The following is a 25,142-nucleotide window of genomic DNA, read 5'->3' on the forward strand; positions in this document are numbered from 1 at the left end:
CCACAGTAACTGGCTTGGATTCTCTAATTACAGACGCAGCTGGTACCACAACACATAGCTTCTCTATATCTCATTTCCTATCACAGACGGTTACGTTTCTAACCCGTTTCCCTGACCAGCAAGAGCAACACGCATCACTTTTAGATCTGTTTCTGACCACAGTTCCTGATGATTGTGTTACTAATGCTCACAGCCCACTTGGGAATGCTGATCATGTAGTGATAATAGTTAAAATCACCCTAAACTCTAGAGCCAAAATGGAAGAGCCATTGCTCAAAACAACGAGATATTATAAAAAGGCCGACTGGGAAGCCATCAGGGATCTCATTAAAGATGCTCCATGGCGAAATATCTTTTCATTTCCTGCTGAACAGTGCGCAAATGAGACCACTGAATGGTTCAAAACAGCAATTGAAGCACATGTCCCCACGCTGAAATTTTATAGCAATCCCACTCTCCCCAATGGTTTACTTCCACATGTGCAGCTGCCATCGCGCAAAGGCAGCACGCGTACCACAGATTTAACTGACATAAATCCAGTTCAAACAGACAGAAGTATATAGAAGCCAGAAGTAACTGTAAGAAAGAAATAGCAACAGCTAAGAGAGAATTTACTGAAACATCCCCAAAATGCATCGAAGCTCAGAAATTAGGAACCCGTGACTTCTGGAAAATCTACAACAGTGTAGTAAATAATGGGCAATCAACAATTCCCCCACTATCCAACAATCATGAAGTTGTTTGCTCAGCAACCGAGAAGGCTAACATGCTTGCCAGTCGGTTTGCCTCCAACTCCACACTAGACCCTGCTAACCACCCAGCCCAGACTTTCCTTTACGGACAGACACCACACTTGATGATCTGAAAATCACCCCTTCTCAGGTGCATGCCATTATAAAAAACTTGACACTGCAAAAGCATGTGGACCTGATTTCATCCCGGCTGTGCTATTAAAAAAGTGCTCTGCCGAAGTAGCTCCAATCCTCTCCAAACTTTACAACAAATGCCTTAATGAATCTTGCTTTACTGCCTGCTGGAAAACTGCTTCTGTAGTAGCAGTTTTCAAGAATTCTGGCAAAAGAACTGACCCAGCAAATTACTGCCCCATTAGCCTTTTCCCACTTTTTGCCAAAATATTTGAGTCCATAATTAACCAAGCTCTAGTCCATCACCTTACAGATGCTAAACTTCTTACCAACCAACAATATGGATTTAGGCAAGCCCGTTTCACAGCAGACATTCTAACTGTAATCTCTGAGCGTATATACCATTCATTTTACAAAGCAGGGGAGGGTAGAGCAGTAGCTCTAGATATATCTAAGGCTTTTGACAGGGTATGGCATGAAGGTCTTCTCAGGAAAATTAGATCATTCGATATCACTGGAAGAATACTTAACATAATTAAATCCTTCTTAGATAAGAGAAAAATCCAGGTTGTCCTCGGTGGCCGTACATCTAAACAATATGATATAAATGCGGGAGTGCCTCAGGGGTGTATCCTTGGACCTCTATTATTCCTAATATTCATAAATGACCTCCCTGACAAAATTGTCAGTGAGATAGGTATATATGCTGAGGACACCATGCTCTATAACAGACACGACAGGAAAACAAATGAACACATATCTAAAGAAATGGCAGAAACACTAGAAAATGACCTCCAATCTATAGTGGAATGGGGACAAAAATGGATGGTCACATTCAATGCTGCCAAGACTAAACTTGTTTCCTTCAATAACGACAAGGAACCTTCTCTACCACCAATAGCAATGGGCAAAGACTCTTTATCTGAAAGCACATCTTTTAAACTCCTCGGCCTAACGTTCACAGGAAACATGAGTTGGAACAATTACATTGAGAGCATTGCCAGGACCACTGCAAAAAAGATAGGTTCTCTCTACCGTGCTAGAAAGCTACTGACTCCTGAAAGTATGCTGTACCTCTATAAGCCTCCATTTGCCCATGTATGGAGTATTGTTGTCATATTTGGGCCGGTGTATCTGCTCCTAGTCTGACTCCTAGACAAGGTTCAAAAGAACCGCCAACCTAATAGGTCCTGAACTATCATCCAAGTTTCAGCCTCTGTCCCATCAACGCAATGTAGCATCCCTCTGCCTGTTCTACAAGTACTTTAATGGTGTATGTTCCGATGAGCTGCAAGCACTTGTACCCCCGCTATGTAAATACTCCCGACAAACCTGACAAGCAGTACAATCCCACCCTTTCACAGTAGAGATCCCTAGATGTAAGAGAGCCTTCTACTCCTGTAGTTTCTTCCCCAGAACCGCTAGACTTTGGTACTCCCTGCCAGGTTCCTGCTTCCCCAACTGTCCTGACATGCAGAAGTTCAAGTGTAACGTGAACCGGCATCTTGCTGCTCAACTCCCCACCTAGTACCCTTGTAGCCTGTGCCCCTAATAGTAGCCTTCTACATCAAAGTGGCAATGTGCCTTGTTTGGGATGAAAATGTAATAAAAAAAAGATCTACAGTATTATTTAATTCTTTAATCAGTTCTTTATGTGGTATTTTTGTATATAAAGTACTAAAAGCAGGCGATGCTATGGATTTAGCTTTTTTTTTTCTTTTTTTTTTTTTTCATAAATTTTCAAATTATTACATAAATCCCCGGGTAATTACCGGGTATATTTTTTCTAAAATGTTTTCCTTATAATGTATTGCAAATTGAAAGACAACAAAATGTTTTAGATTTTAAACAAAGCCAAATTGTATCGATTCGTCGTTAGTGTACAACATGCTACTTGAAAGTTTTCATAAACAGTTGAAAATAGTCGACGATTGGGAGGTAAAATGAGAAAACGATGTAAGAACAAAATATTAACCTCCTCCCCATTGTTACAAATTTCTAAATAATAATGTTACTATTTAGAAAACCATTTTTAACATGGAGAGGGCGTTTGGCTTCATTAACTATCATGTGCCTTCCTTCTATAAATGTTTAAATTTTATTTTAATTATATAAATTTAGTGGGTTATTAAATTGATTTGCTGTAAAAAAACAAAGAGATACAAATAATAACTAGTGGGACCTGTAGACATTCCACAGGGGACTCATTCATATGTAATATATTGATGTTGGTATTCATGGCATAAATAGAGATGCTCTGATATTATGGTAACTCTTGTTAAAACTGCAAGAGTATTTATCTAATCTAGCAAGGACGCCCGGCCTAGCCAAGTGTTTAAGTATATATTATATGATATTTTAATTCTTGCAGATTTTGTATATATTATTATAATGTTCTATTGATTTTTATATATTATGAAGTTGCGATTCCAAAAATAAAAAAATACATCCATATGACTTTGGTACATCATCTTGACTTCCTTCAGCTATACTTGAAACCAAAACTTATGAAGAATTCTTGGTACAATTATTTATCATAAGAAATGGTAATCCATGATTAAACAATAGTCACTCGGATGTAATCGTGACACACAAAATAAATAACACACATGATATTGTAGTAATATATAGTATTATTAAGTCATAAAAACCACGCCCCTTTCCTACTATCAACCCTAAGTATGGTTGGCAATACGAAAAATATAGCAATTACGTGTGATTTTATGATTTTGCTGATCGGCCTTGGAATTAGTGGTGAAAATTACTTAACTGCTTAAAAAAGTTATAATGTACCGAAATGGGATCAGTTTACATTATATTTATATGTACATTCTAAATTCTAAAATAATGTTTCAGTGTGCTCACACATAATCGCCTAAAAAAAGTAGAATCTCATATGTTTTGGGTATTTTAAATGTAAATGAAAGCTTTTTTTCTTTTTTTTTTTTTTAAGTTAAACTTCTCAATGTTTGCTCTTCCAAAGTTTTGATAAACTTTGTGAGATTTTCATCTATATTTTCACTTGTGCCAAAACCAAACAAAATATAAGGAAACATGAAATATTTCAGATGTGGTGATCATACAAAACCAGGACTAGAAAAAAAAAATCTAAGCATGTTAAATCTTTGATATTAAAGTCCAAGTCTCTAATAGACACCATGTGGCCATTTATCAAATAAGTGGGGAAAAGTGATATTGAATAGGCAAGTGAACTCTAGAATATTTACTTTGCTTACAATAAAAACTAATAAAAACAAATTAAATTAGGTTTGGAGAGTCTGAGGATTTTCTTGTGTCCAAAAAGGTGCCATAAAACTTTAATTATTTCAGAAGCTGATGACAAATATCCCAACATACAGCTGGCACTAACAAAATTTAAGACCCCCCCCCAAAGAACATTTAAAATTTGTTAATCTGTATGAACTCTCTCAGATGAGGGTACATAGACATTTTAGTGAATAGATGCTAAACGATTACAAAGGCAATAGGAAAGTTATAAATGACCAATAAATAAAATAAATTGAACTCTGCTAAGCAATGTTAAATCTGTAAATGAGATTTATAACTCCTTCTGTGGCCGTTCTCAATCTTACGTTCTTCTAATAAAAAAAAATAAAAAATTTTTTAATTGTGCTTGTTTTTTTTTTTATTTAAAAATTTTAAAGAATCGGTTATGAATCAGAAAGTAGACTTTAATTTTTTCGATGCCGATTCTGATACCCCAAAAAGTTCAGATTCTGATTAATCGGCCCAACACTACTGGATACGCATTATTTACCACCCCAAAAATTTATATTTCTATAGAATTTCCTTTTCTGGTGGAAATTATTCATTTGATTAATAGTTAGTTTAAATACTTTAGTTATATACTTAATGGCTCCGTGATGCACATCTTGGAACCTGTGCTAACTGTTTATTTATTTATTTTTTTTTTTTTGTGTGTGTGCATTTTAGGTAACCAATGCACACATGGAAGTTTTTATTATTTTTATCGTCTAATTTTAATCAAAATTTTTCGCAATTAATGCTGTTATTTAGAACCAATACTATCGATTTCGTTATTACTAAATTTATAAGTATCTGAACCTTTGCCAATAATTCCTACTTCTAACAATAAGCGTTGTATACAGTACCTTTTATATTTAAAAAGCTATATTATTTGCTGCTTTATCAATGGGAACAATTACAAACTTATTTTTGAAGCATTTGAAGTTCCATAAGTATTTGTGAATTTCTAAGAAGATTAGTTTTTTTTTTTTTTTTTTTTTTTTTTTTTTTTTTTTTTTTTTAGGATGCTTAAATTTTTTTAAACGTTCAATCTTTTTATGTACGAATTGTACCATTATTTTTCCATGCGTCAAACGTAGACTAATAATTTTTTTTTTTTTTACCATGGACATAAAACTATCTAATGCTTTTTTTACTTTTACGCATTTAGTGTAATTTAGGCATTTAAGCATTCTATAGATTGAACCTTTACTCAGGAGTTTTCTTAATTTAGAATTTTTTTTTTTACTACCTTTAGTTTTTCTATAATTATATGTCCTATGTTATTACAGAAAGACGTTTTAACATTCACATTCTGGAATATTGCTATTATCATTTATATTTATATTCCCTGGCGTTTCTTTATAATTAAAAGCTTTATTTCGTATGGTTTGCCCTGGCTTATATGTAACTATTGGATGCTGTTCCTTTATTTTAAGTTCATTTGATAATGATTGTATGACTATTGGATTATTAAATATTTTAGGTAAATTTATATTGTCGAATCCTTTATTTTCATACAAAAGTACAGACATTTCGAGATTTATATTTTTCATTATACCCCCAACCGGTGGCTTATATAATTTTGTACCGATTATATCCATAATATACTAATACCATTGAGCGAATTTGTTGTTATATATAATGTAAACATATATACACAAGGAGAGGAAAAGAGAGAGTGCGATTTTTATGGAAATTGTTCCAGACAAAGCATGAAGCCACTTGATGTAACAATCTAAAATAATACTACTTCAAATTCAAAAACTAAACAATAAGTATTAGATAAATTTTGATAAACAAAAAAACAAAAAAAAACGGCAATTCTTCCCCCTTTGTTAGAAACATTGTTAATGGAATGTAAAGACTAAAGAACAAAATAAAGGAAGCTAGAGTTACAAGACTACCATAAATAAACCCAAAGTTCACTTTCGACTCTTATATTATGAGGAAAATAAATTCTGGAGTACAAAAGTTTCAATTATACAAGTTCCATCTTCATATATCTTCAACTTTTTTAATTAAAAAAAAAAAAAAAAAAAAAAAATAGGATGCTTTACTTTTGGATCGACCTGCATATATTATATATTCACAGGTACTTGTTTTGTCATGTCTATAAGTCATCAACATGGCTAGACTTAGTAAGATTTGAAAAAAACCTCGATTACTAATATATATATATATATATATATATATATATATATATATATATATAATGTAACTCTTGCTCCAACCTTACAGCTAATTAAAGAAAAAAATAGAGTAAATATTAATTCTAGCATTTTTTTAAGTATTAAATTCATAAATGAGGAACATCTAAACAGTTGTATTTTATAGCTATGAAAAAGTACCTTGCAACAAACTTATGTAGAAATGGACCTTTTCTTAATGTGTGTGTGTGGGGGGGGATAATTACTTGTCTACACATACTCGAAGGAAGGTAATATTTGATATGAAAAATATATGTACCTTTTCAATAACCTTATCGCTAATGATAAGGTTAATGAAAAGTCTTGTTGGTAATACGAAAAAGGGTGGAAAGTTCACATGAGCATGTGTGCAACAAAACCAGTAAAAGTCACTTTAAAAGTTAATTTCATGCCAAAATGAGTTTGTAGACACTCCCTCATGAATTAAAGTGCCCCGGGCAACAGAAAATAAACCTACCCCCCACCTTAAAAGGAGATGGTAATGTCTGTTTGGTAGATGGCGTCCCATTATCATAGTAGCTATTATGAATTTTAAATAACTCACAAATGTTTATTTATATCCTAAGAGTAACCTTAAGTCTGAGTGGCAATAAAAATAGAAATGGTGCACACAACGGAATATTTAAAAGTCAATGTATAGTCATAAGTACTTGTTAAATTTCTCTGAGTAGTAATAATACATTCTAATAGCAGGTTATGTTTACGTTTCCATTTATATGACTGTAAGTTCGAATAAGCAGCTACAACAGTTTTCCTCACAGTGGTGACTGTGAAATTGCTATGATTTGGTGGACTATACAACAGGTGAAAAATGATTGGTTAAAGTGCATTCTATTATTTTGAGAATGCAGAAGGATGTTTGCTTTTTATTTTAAATTGCTCTGTAATGTTATTAACCATGCCTTGACAGAGTACAAAATAGACTTCATGGTTTGGTGGGGGATGCCCTTTTCTCTTCCCTGCAGCCTCTCTCCCACAGAAGAGACGTTGCGAGCCTATCTTTGTTTTATTGTTATTTCCATGGCAAGTGCTCGTCTGAGCTCCAATCTCCCCCCCCCCCCTCGCCAATCTTTCACGAGAAACACCCGTCTGGCTGAAACTACTGTCAATAATTTTCCCCATTCATTCTGTGGCTAAATCCAAACGTAAATTCCATGAGCAGAGCTTCTTTCTCAGAAGTGCATGATTGTGGAACTCTCTTCCGTTCGCCTGTTTCCCACCTGACTACAACTTGGATGTCTTCAAATCCAACATAAACAAATTCCTGACAAACCGCCCCCTTAAGACTCTCTATCAAATCTCCAATACTAATGATTACTACAATACTATCTCATTGATTACTGTACATGCAATAACCCTTATCCCTGAGTGGCCTCCGGGCCTTGATAAGTGGTGACTCCCATGTAAAAAAAAAAAAAAAAAAAAAATGCCAAAAGCAAAACAAGTTAAATGCAATTGGTGTTGACCGGCAATAAGATATTTTTTGTTATGTGTAAAGTAATATTTGTAATGTGATGGAAACAAAAAGAAAATAGGATTGTGTTTGTCAGAATGTTTGTAGTGATTATCAATTGTGTTACTGTCTCAGGTAGAATTCTGTTAAGAAATAAGTGAACTTTGCTGCCTTAATCCGATATGTCTAGAATATAACGTTTCATCACAGTATGTGTAAACCCATGAAAATTGATACTTGAATACGAAAAATGGAAAGTTAAATACATAGCTTAATATAGTCGGTGTGATCTAGGATTCATTTTCTTAATTTTTTTTATCATATGCGTTGAAAAATATTGAGCAAATTTATTAAAAAAAATATTGAAAAGTATGAATAATGAAAGTGACTGTTAATGAATGATTCTAATATCTCTAAAAGATGCTGTGTTAGTGTGTGTGTTTGTGTATGTGTTTTATAATGAAGTCACCACTTATCAAGGCCCCGAGGCCACTCGAGAATAAGGGTTCATGAGTGTACAGTAGTCAATGGGACAATATCTTAGTAATTCTTTGAATATCAATCTAATTTTCTTCTATCAATCCAAAATGTCAAAGAAAGTATTTGGAATAGACAATAAAAACATCCCTTCCTCTCCTTCAAATGAAATTGTAACAATTTATGTCTAATAGTTATTTATTAGCAGGAACGATGAGTCAGATGTGACAAAAGCTCTGGCTTTATGTGAGGTAGGTCTTTAGTACCACAAGAGTATCTAAGGCAGATAATATTAGTATCTATAAAATTGTCTGATCAGATTCATTGACATGCCCCAGTAGAGGCACCTCGATCAGATACCATACCATAATGATGGGAGTTAGGCCTTTCACTGTTCCCAAAAAGAGGATGTAATTTGGAGGAAGGTAACCTGAGTACTGAATGGAAAACAATACTCACACTGTGCTCTGTTCCTAGTTGAAGATGACGTTTTAATTTTAAAGTTGGCATTTTTGAAGGGTAGGGTTAGGTCTTTTTAGGCTCTTTGGATTAAAGTTGGACTTTTTTTTCTTTTTTTTTTTGTCATTTTGACTCCATATCAAGACAAAATTCTGAAATTACATTTTTTTATTTTTTTTACCTTACTGAGAAATTAGAACATGTTTTTTTTTCCACTGCCTTCAGGCTGAAATTAAAGTCTAATATTTTTTCTGTCCTCGGTCAAGGAAGGAGAAAACTTCTAGACTGAGACAATTTCTATTTTTTTGATACAATCCTTTTTGGTGAATCTGAATTCCGTCCTTTTGCCCTCCATATTAAAAACTAACCTTGTGTCTAACTTCGTGGGAGAAATAGAGAAAATGTTTTATTTTAAAAAACTATTGGTTTTTAAACAAGCTTTTGAAAATTTATTTTATACACCTTGATTTTTTAGACTTGCGCACATGCACGCACACACACATACAGGGCCAGGATGGCCCACTTAAAAATAGCCCAGAAAATATGTAGTAGAGAGGAGGAACATTCTTTTATTTAAATTATTAGGTTGGTACAAAAAGAATGTTGCTTTTTGACATTCAACTTCAAAAGATCATAATTCCTTTCATAATAAACTTTATTAATTGGAATAATAACCATTAGAATCAACGCATTTTTGCCAACGAGAAACAAGTTTATTTATCTCATTAGCATAAAAATCTGGAATTCTGGAAGCGATGAAGGCATTGAAGACCGATTCGGCATCATCTCGGCTTTTGAAGCATTTTTCGTGCAGGAAGTTGTCAAGATGCTTGAAAAAGTGATAATCGGTGGGCGAGAGGTTTGGTGAATATGACGGATGAGTAGCCCAATTTGCTCAGCTTCTGCAAGGTCAGTTGAGCAACATACAGCAAGTATTATCATGGAGGAGAATTGGTCAATATGAAGGGACTAAATCTCGGGCACATGTTGGAGCTTCTGGTGCATTTTGTCAATTTGTCGGCAGTACTTTTCGGCCATAATCATTTTGCCCAGATTTAAAAAGCTGTAATGACCAACTGTAGACCACCAAACAGTCACCATAACCTTTTTTTTTTTTTTTTTTTTTTGGTGCAATTTGGGCTTCAGGAAATGTTGTGGAGCTTCTCTGGCATCCAACCACTGTGCCAAATATCGCCAGTTGTCGTAGAGGAATAAATTCTCCTCATGTCACAATCCGCTTGAGAAATGGGTAGTTTTTGCTGCGCAGATGGAGTGTAGAAGACACCTCAAAACGACGATTTTTTAAATTATTATTCAATCCATGCGGCACTCATTTATCCAACTTTTTTGATTTCCTTATTTGCTTTAAATAGTGAACAACTGTTGAATGGTTGACCTCGAATTCAACAGCAACTTCTCATGTGGTTTTGCAAGGATCGGCTTCAATTAAGGCTTTCAAATGTTCGTTAACAACCGCATTGGCTGACAGTAACTGTCTTCATTTCGAAGCTTTTGTCACCATTGCAAAATTTCTTGAACCACCATTGTGCCACAGGTTTGTTAGTGGTTCCTAAGCCAAACACATCATTATCACGAGCTGTCTCTGCAGCTTTTTGACTTAGTTTGAACTGGAACAAGAAAATCATGCGAATTTGAATTTTGTTCATGCTGTCGAAAAGCCTGCAAAAAATGAAGAGATTGAGAACGGTAATGAATAACACGACCCAATAGTGAAAAATGTGCTTCAAAATTATATATAACATGGCTATATATATATATCAATGAATTAATTCCAAAATCATATATAAAAGTAACATATATGAGAAAAAGATATTGTTTTTGTACCAACCTATTACCTGTAGCATTGTTTAAATTACCTGTAGCATTGTTTAAATTACCTGTAGCATTGTTTAAATTACCTGTAGCGTTGTTTAAATTACCTGTAGCGTTGTTTAAATTACCTGTAGTGTTGTTTAAATTACCTGTAGCGTTGTTTAAATTACCTGTAGCGTTGTTTAAATTACCTGTAGCGTTGTTTAAATTACCTGTAGCGTTGTTTAAATTACCTGTAGCGTTGTTTAAATTACATGTGTTATAAAAGATGCTAGAAGTACTCCTTGTTGACATCTATGCATTTCTGGGCACGTTTAACGTTTGCAGATACTGCCTGTATATGTTCTCTGGTGATTCTTCTGGTAGCGTTCGTAATGTTCTCCTTTAGTTGATCCAGATTGTGAGGATTATTTGCATAAACTTTTTGTTTTAAAGTTCTCCAAAGATAAGTCACGTAATGGCAAGCCTGGGGAACGTGGTGGCCATAACCCTTTGCTTATTGTTCTCTCTTCCGTAAACATGTCATGAACTCGTGTCAGTGATCTGTGAGACGTGTGGCATGTAGTGCCATCTTGTTGGAACAAGAATTGCATTTTATCTTGTAGCGACAGTTGGTCATTAAGTGAAAGATTAGAGATCGGGCTACTGTTAAGTGGGCTGCTTAATCTGAAAAAAAAAAAATTTGATTAGAAAAAGATTAGAGATCGAGCTATTTTTAAATGGACCACCCTGTGTATGTATGTGTGTGTGTGTGTGTGTATGTATATATATATATATATATATATATATATATATATTCCACTGCCTTATGGGCCAAGGTTCTTTGAACCAAAAGCTAAGGGTGAGGTAACCCGGACAGAAACCTCCAGAGGAGCTTAGGCCCTGTCAGCTGCGGCATACACGACCCACCGGCATGTGGAGTATGCTCTGGTGCCCAGCAACCTAAGTCCCAGTCATGGATCAAATGGCATGGTAGGTGGAGAGGGCTCCCATAAGCCGTGGTGAAGGCAATCTCTCTAGAAGAAAAACCCTGATATAAAACCTGCAGCGACTGCTGCTTCCAATGATGTTGACTTGCTCTTCTTTTTGATTCAATGTGGCAGTTATTTAGAGAGTGGGATTATCTCAGTGCAAAGTCTTTCCTCACTATAAAAAGCTTCAAGCGCAGGCATTACTTGATAGGTAATGGAATACACATTTTACCATCAGTGTGTATCTCGATAACAAAAAGGCTGGCTGTAGGCTGAAATGGCAAACGGACATTCAATGAGGACTGATGCAGATATGGGTGTAAATGGCAATAAAGGCCCTGGAACTTCCAAGGTCTGGCCTGGTAGGGGTTCAGGGCACCACAGCTTGGACCCAGCCATCAGTGGATGTGCTGGACTATATAGAAGCTTCATAGAGGTGGCCGTCTGGCACATGCTGCTAGTTGCGCTGATGTTTGCATCATTTGAGACAGAGATATATGAAGTATATTAAATAATGGCAATACTCGAGAATGAGTTGCTGCCATCATATATAATATAATATAATATATATATATATATATATATGTATATATATATATCTCAAACATCGTTATAAATAACAAAGCTTCTGCTGGATTATACCCTATTTTATTTGAAAAAAGATTTTTTTTGATTTTAAAATGCTTAACATAATACAATTTTATCCTGTGATGCCAATTCTGGCATCATAAAATTTAAATTATTAACATCTTTCCTTGAACAGTGTGAAAATGTTCTCCTGATGTCTGACTCCATACGCCTATTTCAGTCAGTTCCCTTTTTAAAATTTTCTTTTCTCTAGCTTTTTTGTTCATTTGCTTTTTCACCTAATAATGATTTGACAAAGAATCGAAAACGATTGTGATACATATAGAATTTATATTCCTTTTTTTTTAATAATTTTTTTTATTTTAACACAAAAAAAGATTAAGAAAAATTGAAAATAAAGAAACAAAGCAGAAACTTTGTTATTTTTAACGTTTGCTTAAATGAAAAATTGCTGGCTAAAGACAGACAGACACACACACACACACACACACACACACACACACACACACACACACACACACACACACACACACACACTGCTTTTATTATAGTGTTGAGATTTAATTCTTGAAATTGTTTATGGGTTTGGCTAGTTGTAACTATTGAGTTTTTTAGACTGAGTCGCTGCTTATGATATTGTGGTTGTCCTGGTTTGCGGGAGTCAAGTTGTGAAAAAAAGACAAGACACAGACACGTGTTAATTACAGCTTGATTGCCATTAATCTGACTAGTAAGCCTGATTTTATTTGCTGCATATGCTTAATGTAAGAACTCTTTGGGATTATGTCCTTTTAATTGTAAACATTACACTTATCAAGGTGCAAAGGCCACTTAAGGATAAATAGGAGTAATAAGTTTGTCAGATTGACAATAGATTGATAATTGGAAATAGCAGTTGAATGGACAGAATTTTACTATTTAAGAGGGCGATGCCATAAGAATCTACATAATATTCTGATTGTTCTTCCTTAGTCTGTATGTCATCCATTGTAAAAGGACTTCAAAAAGAGCCAAATTCGCGAAATTTGGCTTTAAAAAGGCCAATTTGGAAACCCTGAACAAGAATATGAGTGACCTCCCTTTGATGTAGCCCTCATTATCGAATATCATAATATATGATGATTGTTGTAATGGTGTGAGAAAGAACCTGTAGTAATTTTGACATGTAGCAACTCTTTACCGAAGAAAGTCAGCAAAGCATTGCAGAAAAAAGGGAACGTTTGAAAGAAGTAGGGGGGGGGGAAATAGGAACATTGTCTGCCAAGAGGTGCTGAACTAGAGGGTTTAAATTAAAGATTGTTTCTTACAAGGTGGTTTTATTTTCATTGAACTATGTAGCACAATATTACTTTCTGAGTATTTATTAATTTATCTCGTGTGGGTCAGTTAATTAAAATACAATGAACAATATAATAGAAATGTTAATAAACTTATATTTGCTGCATTTTATTGGTTGTTCTTTACCAAAAAACTTTTTTCGTTATTCAGAAAAATATCAGCTTTATGAAAATATTTGTTGAATAAATGTTTTTATCATTCTGTGGAATTTTCACGGGTCCTGCTAGTTTGTTAATATAGGATTTGAAGATGTCCATGTTGTAGTCACCTGGAAAGCAGCCCTGTAATATTGTATTCCACAGACAGCTAGTTTTTGACCCTTAACCCCCCCCCCCAATGGCTTGAAACACTTTTATTTATTTACTAGTTTAAATATATTTTAATTAAGGCATATTTTGTATTACAGAGCCAATTCCCTATTGAACATTGTATCTAATATATAGTTGTGAGTTCAAAAGTTCAAAAAAAAAATATTTGTTACCGTAAGCTAGAGCCAAAACATATAACGCTTCAGCTGCATTCCCTACCGTTTGAGCTAATGACAGATAAGATTTTAAATTAAACCAGTTCAAACTATGAATTTGCACATGCACAAAAGTAATAAAAATATATCTGCAAGTTGAAATGAACATTTTTGCATTTCAACTTGCCAACATATTTCTGTATGTTAACCATCCATCCAAACAAAGATTTTACTTGTTATAAACTATCCTTGTTGTATGATTTCTATTTCCTGTTAATTTTAGTGTTATTTGACCAGTAGTTGAAGAGTTTATCGGTTAAATATTTTTACACACACATGCATACATCTACTGTTTTATTTATATAAATTTATGTAACATAATTGTCTTTAAGATTAACAAATGTTTTTGTATTTTATCTCTTCTCGATTTAATTTCTGTTTACAAAAAAAAAAAAATCTTAAGCTGTCTTTTATATGAAGTGGAAAAAATTTGAACCAAAAGGTATTTTTAAAAATTTTTTTTAAAGATCTAAACTGACAGTAAGACACGTGGATTGTGTAATAACATTTTCTATTGGATTAAGCAAACATTAATCTGTGATAATTGTTATAAATGGAGTAGGATGGGTGAAGGTTGAGGGTGGGTTGCGAGATCAAGTTTCTTTCCCTCTCCCAAAACAAAACAAACCTGTCAATCAATTCATTAATGTTGGCTTTGACTTTTGCAAGAGAAATGAACTTGTATAGGGCGACCCCAGAAATGCCACCTGTGATGGTTAAGTCTAGCAGTTCAGATTGGAATTGGAATGACAATAGGTGAGATCCTGAATGTGCTTCACATTGACCAGAACCTCTCCCCTCTCTTAAAAATTGGGGGGGGGGGGCTATCTCCAAACTGTTTACCAAAACACTTAATTAACCTAAATCAGAGCAATGCCAAGAGAGGAGTGTATCAGTTATTGACAATTTTGAACATCATATCCCGGTGTTTATCACCATACAATGAAGAAACAAACCGATCAACGCTTCTCATTAAATGGCATTAAAACAAAGACTATTGGACATTCATGACTGAAAATTAGTGGAAAAGTCGGGCAGAAGGTTAGCGTGTGTGTTCTTTTGTGTGTCACGCTTTCCGGGAAATTTCATTGGTTGAAATTCAAGAATACACACGCTATCGTATTAATATACAGATTATACTAAATGTAAGTTAATGGATTTGGTGAGTGTTTAATGAGATCCCAGGCATAATCTCCTTTTTGAGTAGTGGGGAATGATAGTCTGACGTGTTTACTTCTAGTGATGACTTCATGTTAAAAAAGATGCGTATAATATAAAAAAAGATGCGTATAATATAAAAAGATGTTCTGTTAAAAAAGATGCGTATAATATATTTATGATGTACTACATTGACATAAGATGTCATATTCCAAATATCACATGGATGTACTGGTACTGCTGCTTCCAAAAATCAGGTAAATGGATTAGTGCACGTTAGGAGCTTATTTGCAACATTCAAAAATTCACGTAAATATATCAAGTAATCCTGAGTTCATATTTCCGTCCTTAATGTCCTCATGGCAGTTTACGATTTAAACATTATTTTATTTCATGTATATTTTTACCAGTGGGGTGGCGGACATGAAGTTAGTCCCAGGATTGGATGAGTTAAGTGCAAATATATACTAGCAAAATACCCAGCATTGTCCAGGATTGAATGAGATAGGTGGAAAACATATAGTAGCAGAATACCCAGCATCGCCCGGGATCAAATAAGACAGGTGGAAGATGTATATACTATCAGAATATGCGGCGTCACCCGGGATTAGAGAAAATAGGTGAAACATATATACTATGAGAATACCCGGAACTGATTGATGTGTTTCTAATGAAATAATCAGCCCAGGCTATATATCAGTTATTATTTTAGTAAGGGGGGGGATAATGTGGGTCAAAATTATGAAAAATGATTGCTGAAATTAGTAACATGTCCAAGAATTATGAAAAAATGATGAAATGTGAGTTAATTGATAATCAACCCAGGCAATATATCAAATTTTTTATTTTAGTAAGGGAGGGGGGGGGCGATAATGTGGGTTTAAATTATGAAAAATGACTGTTGAAATTAGTAACATAGCCAAGAATTATGAAAAATGATGAAATGTGAGTTAATTGATTGGTGTGTTTGTAATGAAATAATCAGCCCAGGCAATATATAAAAGTTATTATTTTAGTAAGGGGTGGGCGATACAGTTTTAACAAAAAGGCTAGAATAATATAGTGGTGTTTTCATTTATGGTGAATGCCCACAGAATGCCCAGCAGCAATATAGGAAATATGCCGCTGTGGAGTTTCCACAGGTCCCGCGAGTCTATATATTAATACCATAGTACCTTTTAATGTAAGTAAATATATTACGGCTTGTAGCAACCTTTCTAGGGCAATTGCTCTTGACATATCAAAAGCCTTTGATAGGGTATGGCATAAAGGTTTACTTCACAAGATCTCCAGCTATGGTATAGCTGGAAATGTCTTCTCAATTATTAAATCATTTCTCTCTGATAGGTTCAGAAGAGTAGTAGTTGATGGGCAAAAATCAGAAGTTCACAGTATTAATGCTGAAGTCCCTCAGGGGTCCATCCTGGGCCCAACTCTTTTCCTGATCTACATTAATGATCTTCCAAATCACATCCTTACATCATTCGTAGACATTTTTGCTGACGACACTACCATCTATGGTAGCACATCTAAGACAGTAAACGACCACGTTCTCTCCGATTCTCTCTCCTCTGATCTTGATCACGTAGTACAATGGGGAAAGGAGTGGCTGGTTACTTTTAATGCATCTAAAACCAAGCTTCTATCTTTACATCATCAACGTTCTGATCCCCATCTGGCATCAATTAAAATGAATGGCTCTCGTCTTGGAGGTCTCAAGTTTTGACAGGCTTATGGGCTTGACCGTTACTCCTGATCTTAAATAGAATACATACATCAAATCTGTTGCCAAGGCCGCTGGAAAAATGATCAGATCCTCCTATCGATCCAGTAGATATCTCACTGCTGATGCAATTCTCTATTTACATAAGAGCCAGATACGTCCAAGTATGGAATACTGTTGCCACATATGGGCAGGAGCTGCTAGAAAAGACTTGTCCTGCCTTGATAGGGTTCAAAATAGACTTTGTGGCCTGGTGGGAGATGTCCTTTTCTCTTCCCTGCAACCTCTATCTCACAGAAGAGATGTTGCGAGTTTGTCTCTGATGTATCGTTATTTTCATGGACAGTGTTCGAATGAGCTTCAATCTATGGTCCCCCCTCGCCAAACTTTCACAAGAAACACTCGTCTAGCTGAAAACACTATCAATAATTCCCCCCCACTCTTTATCTGTGCCTAAACCTAAACATAGATTCCATGAACAAAGCTTCTTTCTTAGAACTGCACGCCTGTGGAATTGTCTTCCATTTTCCTGCTTTTCAGCTGTCTATAATATGGTTGTCTTCAAGTCCAACGTGAACAAGTTTCTGATGAGCCGTTCCACTTAAGTTAACAAATTTACCGAACTTCCATTACTATCGATTACTATATTGTCCTTTTGACTGCTGTACACTCTTTAACCCTTATCCTTGAGTGGCCTATCGGCCTTGATAAGTGGTGACGCCTATGTAAAAAAAAAACAACAAAAAATCAGGCATAGACTAAAGTTAAATGATTGGATTGATTATTCCCCTTTTCTCCTATTTTTATTTTTTTAAATTTTTTTCTGACTTTGACTGTTCCTGAGTTCCGGGTGGTCACTTGGTACATGCTTGCAAAAAGGTTGCCGTTTTGATAAAGACCACATGTCGAAGAGTCCCATTCCATCAGATTATCCTACGTTGTTTAAACCATGAGTGCAATTGTCCCATGTTGATCATATTTGTGTCACTGAGGAGCAGAGGTCATTTTCAAGCAAGAAAAATAAATAACAATTTCACTATTGTTCTTTTTATATAAAAAAAATATAATTATTTGAATAAATTTTTTTTCAATGTTAAATTAGGGAAGAAATAAACTATGATTGTATTTTCTATTTAAAGTGTTTTGGATTGGCGTTTGGTTCTTAAGTTCTCAAATTCTGGACAATAGTTGGTGACAACAATCCAAAGTCTGAGGGCTATTTAAGAAAAACACTGATTCCTTTGACAAGAAGAAGCAAATTGCTAGCTTGTGTTTTACTTCCGCTTATATTGATGATTTTTATGGCACCTTCTTCCTTCCCTTTGCATATAGAAATTCTAAATTAATAACTTTTCTCTTTTCTTTCATCTGTTTCTCAAACCAGAGAAATGTTTGTTACCAGATTCTATAAAATATCTTTGGTATTTTTTTTTTTACAACCTGCCCCAGCGTAGTATAAACACTCCCAACCACCCCATGTTAAGAACGGCTTTTGGAATAAAGACGCCCCCCCCCCCTCCAACCTCTCCATGTTAAGAATAGCTTTTGAGGTTGGGGAGTGTTTATTCCTCTTAACAAAATGGTAGGATCCTACCGCCCCAGAAGATATCTCACTGCTGATGCAATTCTCTATCTATATAAAAGCCAAGTATGTCCAAGGATAGAGTACTGCTGCCACATCTGGGCAGGAGCTGCTAAAAACAGCCTATCCTGCCTTGACAGAGTACAAAATAGACTTCGTGGGGGATGCCCTTTTCTCTTCCCTGCAACCTCTCTCCCACAGGAGAGACATTGCGAGCCTATCTTTGTTTTATCATTATTTTCATGGCAAGTATTCGTCCGAGCTCCAATCCCTGGTCCCCCCCCTTGCCAATCTTCCACGAAAAACACCTGTCTAGTTGAAACCACTGTCAATAATTCTCACCACTCTTTATGTGTGCCAAAATCAAAACGTAGATTCCATGAACAAAGCTTCTTTCTTAGAAGTGCAAGCCTGTGGAACTCTGTTACGTTTGCCTGTTTCCCACCTGACTACAACCTGGATGTCTTCAAGTCCAACATAAACAAATTCCTGATGAACCGCCCCCTTAAGTAAGACACTTTATCAAATCTCAACACTAACATACTGTACATGCAATAACCCTTATCCCGGAGTGGCTTCCGTGGTGACCACCTTTTTTAAAAAGAAAAAAAAAAAAAAAAAAAACATGGGGAGGTTGGGGATGTTAATAATACAGTGGGACACGTCGTAAAAAATTTACCATATCTTTTGACAGTTTTATTTATAGCACTGTTCACTGACCTCGGTGACATGAACTGCAAAAAATTCCAGCAGGGTTACAAGTCATACTTGTTATTGAATACCTCTATTCCTGGGAAATAGTTATATTTGTATTTCTTGCTATATTTGATCATCATTATAGAGCTTTACTCCATCTCGGTATCTGTCATTGTGCAGTGTCCAAGACATCTCTCAGGTCTGCATCAGCTCATGCCTCATTCGGAACAATCTTATAAGGATGTGTGCAGTGGTTTTGTACATAGGTACCGCAGGAACCCTGAGCGTCCTGTACATAGCCCCACTTGTGCCAATTGTCTTGTATTAGCAACCTTCGTTTGAACCCGGTTGAGTGTTGCTCATTGTTACCGAGAGAGTTTAGATACTATTCAATTGAAAACTTGTTGCTATTTAACCTGCAATTGTGGAGGGTCAGTGTTCATATCGTTTATAGTGATATTTTCAGTGTAAGTGAATGTAATGGGTTTGATTGCTTGTTTCAAATGGGTTTCCTCATCTTGATTGTTACCGCTTTCAATGTTTTATTCATTGTAGTCTTTCCGACCTTTAGGTCAGTGATCTTGAAATTTTCAAATGGGCCAGTTTTTTTTTTTTTTTTGCTTTTTATTCACTTGGGTAGTTTTCTTACTTTGATGTCTTTTAGATATCTAGTATAATTTGAATAAAAAATTTATTTTTCAATTTCTTTGCAGAATTGAACTCTGAATTGTTTTTTTGTTTCTTTCTAATACTGACTACAGTTAATATATAAAGTAAAGCTAATCTAATTTTAGATTTTTTAACATTATAGATGAGCACATGACTTAAATATTTAATTCTGTTTTGATATAAACATCTGCTTTTAATCAGAGTATGTTCTTTTAAAAAAAAGCAAAGTGTATTTCCAATTGATTTCATCACTGTAAGTACAACTAGCATATATTTTTCTGTTTATATGAAGTTAGATATATGTATATAGGATTCACTCCAAATTAATTGACCAATAATTAATTTTGTAATGCAACTACTAGGCATAAGTGATCGTAATATGGGCTATATTGAGTTTGATTTAAAAAAAATTTTTTTTTTAAAATGGGGGTGGAAGCTCTTCATGAAAATTCAGATATCTATAATTTTTATGAAAACCTGTCAATAGGTATTAGACTTTAATGAACTCTAGATATGTTTTAGTATCATTAAATCTTAATTTTGATGTTCATAATGGACATTAAATTTGTTCAAAACTGTTCTATTTGAGGAATTAATTTTACCCATCCTGGGACGGGTAATTGTGCGCGCGGGTTTAAATTCCAGTGACCAAAGTTCAGTCGTTACTCATGTTTCAAAACAAGACCCAAGGATGTTAGATCATGCAAAAAGTTCAAAGATAAAATCAAAAACTGTCAACACCCATGTGAAATCCCCCCTCACACACACCGTTAATAGGATGACTGATTTCCCTCTCAAAATTTATTACTTATGGATTTATTTATTTAAAAAGTTTGTGTTCCTAAATATAACCATCTTCAGTAAACTACAGAAAATGGTTCTAATCAAATTTTATACAAATTTGTTGTGTTGAAAAGTAATATTTCAAGTTTACTTAAAACAAAGGAGTAACATTTTGATATTTTCAAATTTTGTTATTTTTTGAACTGAAGGAGTCTTAACGACAATTTTTTAATGACTAGATCAAAATTGAGTTTGATTTACCAAATCTCCACCACAAACGGTTACTACATAACTGTCCCAATAACTACCACACACACACACACACACACACACACACACACACACACACACACACACACACACACACACACACACACACACACACACACACACACTAACCCTTATCCTCGAGTAGCCCCAGGGCCTTTATATGTGGTGGCCACTTTGTAAAAAAATAAAATAAAACAATTATCTTCTTGCTGATTACATTAATTCAGCATCACTTCAATGTAAACTTCTATAATTGTAGCTATTTACAGGTTTTTTTTTTGTTTTTTTTTTCAAAAGCTGCAAAAATTCTACACACTAACAAGTGTGCATAATATCAGAATCGTTACACCATTTGTAGACTGGATATTTTTAATCCTGAATCCTGATTTAGTTATCCAGGTGACTGTTCAATTTGTTTGATTCAAAAGTAAGTTTTGAAACATGCATCTATCTCGTTGTTCAACTCCCCTCAGTTCCCTGCTAGGTGCAATTCTAAACAGTTGTCCCTTACATCCAGGTGGCAATAAGCCTTGTTTGGGGTGAAAATAAATTTAAAGAACATGCCTACACCTAAAAAAAAAAAAAAAAAAAAAAAAAAAAAAATTGTTTTTACTAAAACTTGAAATATTACAGTTATGCACAACATGGCCGCACAAGAAACATAATTTGGTCATAAGAGGTCAGCGTCTTTTCTGCGTCTTCCCCATATTGTAAGAAATATTCCCAAATCATGGAGGTTGCTGTTATCAAAGCACATCAGATCTTTCAAATTTGAAAAAAAAGATCAAGTGTTAAAATCAAAATTTCAAATTTGATTGAACCTGTCAAGATCATAGATCTAAGGCTTCATTGGCTATAATATGGGCCAAGCAGAGTTTCTATGGCGAACAAAACTGAAGTTATTGCCAAAAATATGACTTTCACCATGACCTTTGACCTAGATACCTTAAAATTAACTGTTTTAACTTGGACTATGACTAAGTTTGGTGACAATTGGTCAAGCAATATGGACTCTAGGCTGTATACAGTGACAAACCAAGAAACTTGACTGAAAACCTAATCTTGGCAAAAGTTTAAAAAGAAAAAGAAAGTCATTTACTATAGTTACTAAGGATTGTTATCTCAAAACACCTCAAACTAAAAAAAAAAAAAAAAAAAAAAAAAAAAAATTAACCGCCAAAATATATTTTAGACTGTTATTCTCAATTTGATAGTTATATTTGTGTTGGTCACCGTAACCTCTGACCTTCAGATATATCTTTTTGAACTTGGGGAAATCTATATGGAATTTTGAATCTAACCTTTTATTAAATCCGAGGGGGAGGGGAGAGATGAAGGAACAAGAACAATATAATCGCGTGGATTAAATAAAAGGTTTAGTTTGAAATTCTGTTGGTGCCTGAATTTGACATGCATCCTAAAATTTGAAAAGATGCACTTGAAGAAGGTCATAGATTACATTGTCTGAAACGTTGTGAAAATAACTAAGAGAAGAATAATGGTGCAAGTTATCAATTGTCATCTAAAGCAAAAAAAAAAATTCTAAAAATTTGTTTTTAATGTTTGAATGAACAAGTGTTGTCACATCACACAATACGCACCACTGATGTGTATATAAATGTCTACCTATTTATCTCCCCTTATCTATTCTAGCACCACTTTAGGTTAGAATAGGTCAATAAAATCTCTGTAATGATTCACTCGGCGCCGTTCCCTTCACCAGGATGTTCATTATCTGTCATCAGGGAAGGGGGGCACCTCTTGTAAATTTAACCAGTCAGCAAAAGAGTCACAACTGCTTTTTTTTTCTTTTTTTTCTTTTTTCTTTTATACTCTCAGGCATAAGGTTCAGTTTTAACATTTAGGGGAAAATCCGGCTCTCCCAAAAGTGTCATTCTGTAGTATGTTCATTATTGCTGAAAATTTATATCCGGCTCAAAATTATCGTTTTAGAGAGGTTGAGGGTTGTTAGAAGAAATTACTGGAATTTAATGTTTTGCAGTAGAACTCCGGGATACTGTGGCCCTAGGATATGTTTTTTTTTTTCATGTTACAATGTGGAATACAATGTTTTTCTGTCCCCTGGTTACGGTATTTGTCCCGCCTTACAGTATTATTTATAATGTTATTTTATTATGTACACGTGTACTGTATTTTATTACTAATTTTTAATGTTATATCCCAGGTTCTACTGTATATAAAAAAAAATCAATATACTCAACTTCTAGAAATTTTACTGAATTATGTTATTTGGATATGAATGTAACTGTTTTCATTTTAACTTGGAAAAAATATTGTTTGTTGCCCCATACAAGGCATGAAGCCACTTAATGTGAGGAGCTAATAAAAAAATATTACTTCAAGATCAAAAACTAACTGATAAGTATTAGATGGATAGCTTTTAACCCAGAAAATAACAATTTTCCCCTTTTTGTCAAAAATATTGCTCATGAAATGTAAGGATAAAATAAAAGAAGCGGGGGTGGGGTGAATGCTCTTACTGAGAGAAAAATCAATGCCAATTCCAAGGTTCTTGGCGTTATCTTAGATGTTTTCTTTATCATTATTAAGCAACAATTATTATATATATATATTTTTATTTTTAATAAAAAATCAGAATGTCTACAATTAAAAAAAAATATTTATTGATTATTTATTTTTTTGCTAGAGAAAGGAATAATTTCTAAGGTACTATATGGGCCAAGAATTAAGTAATTCAAAGGGTTTCCAAAATTGTGAAAATTTTGGAAATGGCTAGGATGAAAAGGATGAAAAACTCTTATATCATCCATATGTACTCAAAATGCACCCCTATGTCTCAAATCTATGGGTTTGAACAGCACAAATAGCTTTATAAATCAAAATATATTTTTAATATACATTTTTGTTATTTTAATCATTAGTTTGGGTTCCAGTCTTCTCATTCACAAAAGGTCAAAATATTTTAAAGAAAATGACTTTGATCTATTTTTTTCCACATAGTTTTTAGATGTGTGTCATTTAGCCATATTTGATATCAAATTTTAATATTTTCCCACCACCTAACATGCTGTGCATTGTGGACAGAGTAAAGAAGTAAACAGTATCATCCATTCAGTACTTTTCATAAATGAGGACATCTTTGGTTATGGGCATAAACCAACCCCATCTCTTTCTCTCTGAAGTCCCATAGCCTGTTGAATTCCTCTTCCGATTCTTAGTCTCAAACCAAAGAATCTTTTTTTATTTTTTACATGGAGGTCACTACTTATCAAGGCCCAGAAGCCACTCGGGATAAGGGTTATTGCGTGTACAGTAATCAATGGGATAGTGTTGTAGTATTCGTTAGTATTGGAGATTTGATAAAGTGTCATTTCTTAAAGGGGTGGTTCATCAGGAATTTGTTTATGTTCGACTTGAAGACTTCCAAGTTGAAGTCAGGTGGGAAACAGGAAAGCGGTAGAGTTCCACAGGCGTGCAGTTCTAAGAAAGAAGCTTTGTTCATGGAATCTACGTTTTGATTTAGGCACAGATAAAGAGTGGGGAAAATTATTGACAATGGTTTCAGCTAGACGGGTGTTTATCATAAAAGATTGGTGAGGGGGGACCAGAGATTGGAGCTCAGACGAGCACTTGCCATGGAAATAACGATAAAACAAAGATAGGCTTGCAATGTCTCTTCTGTGGGAGAGAGGTTGCAGGGAAGAGAAAAGAGCATCCCCCACTAAGCCACGCAGTCTATTTTGTACTGTCAAGGCAGGATAGGCTGTTTTTAGCAGCTCCTGCCCAGATGTGGCAGTATTACTCCATCTTTGGATATACTTGGCTTTTATATAGATAGAGAATTGCATCAGTAGTGAGTTATCTTTTGGAGTGGTAGAAGGATCCCACCATTTCTCCCAGCGACCTTGGCAACAGATTTGATGTATGTGTTCCATTTCAGATCAGGAGTAAAGGTCAAGCCCAGAAGCTTATCAAAACATGGGGCCTCCCCTAGACGAGAGCCATCCATTTCAATTGATGCCAGATGGGGATCAGAGCGTTGATGATGTAAAGATAGGAGCTTGGTTTTAGATGTATCAAAGGTAACCAGCCACCTCTTCCCCCACTGTACCATGCGCTCAAGATCAGAGGAGAGAGAATCAGAACTTTGTCATTTACAGCCTTTGAAGTGTTGCTATAGATGGCCGTGTCATCAGCATAGATGTCAATGAATGATTTAAGTATGTGTTTTGGGAGATCATTGATGTAGATCAGGAAGAGAGTTGGGCCCAGGATGGACCCCTGAGGGACTTCA

At 34.7% G+C, this 25,142-nt stretch overlaps 1 protein-coding gene across 3 annotated transcripts in view; it reads left to right on the plus strand.

The window, feature by feature from the left end:
* The window catches only part of LOC145293201 (lysosomal phospholipase A and acyltransferase-like), a 62,306-nt gene that overhangs the window by 12,673 nt on the left and 24,491 nt on the right, over positions 1 to 25,142 (plus strand). Inside the window, exon 1 of one of the 3 annotated variants that reach the window (XM_080139716.1) lies at positions 22,843 to 22,957. The exons of the other annotated variants lie outside the window; for them this stretch is intronic. Coding sequence (XP_079995842.1) covers positions 22,858 to 22,957 — 100 coding nt within the window. The 5' untranslated portion in view covers positions 22,843 to 22,857. Of the gene's footprint in view, positions 1 to 22,842; positions 22,958 to 25,142 lie in introns of those variants that run through there. 3 annotated transcript variants of the gene reach the window in all.

The sequence above is a fragment of the Euprymna scolopes genome, chromosome 2 (assembly GCF_053919585.1).
Source record: "Euprymna scolopes isolate OS-2025 chromosome 2, ASM5391958v1, whole genome shotgun sequence".
Taxonomy (NCBI): Eukaryota; Metazoa; Mollusca; class Cephalopoda; order Sepiida; family Sepiolidae; genus Euprymna; species Euprymna scolopes.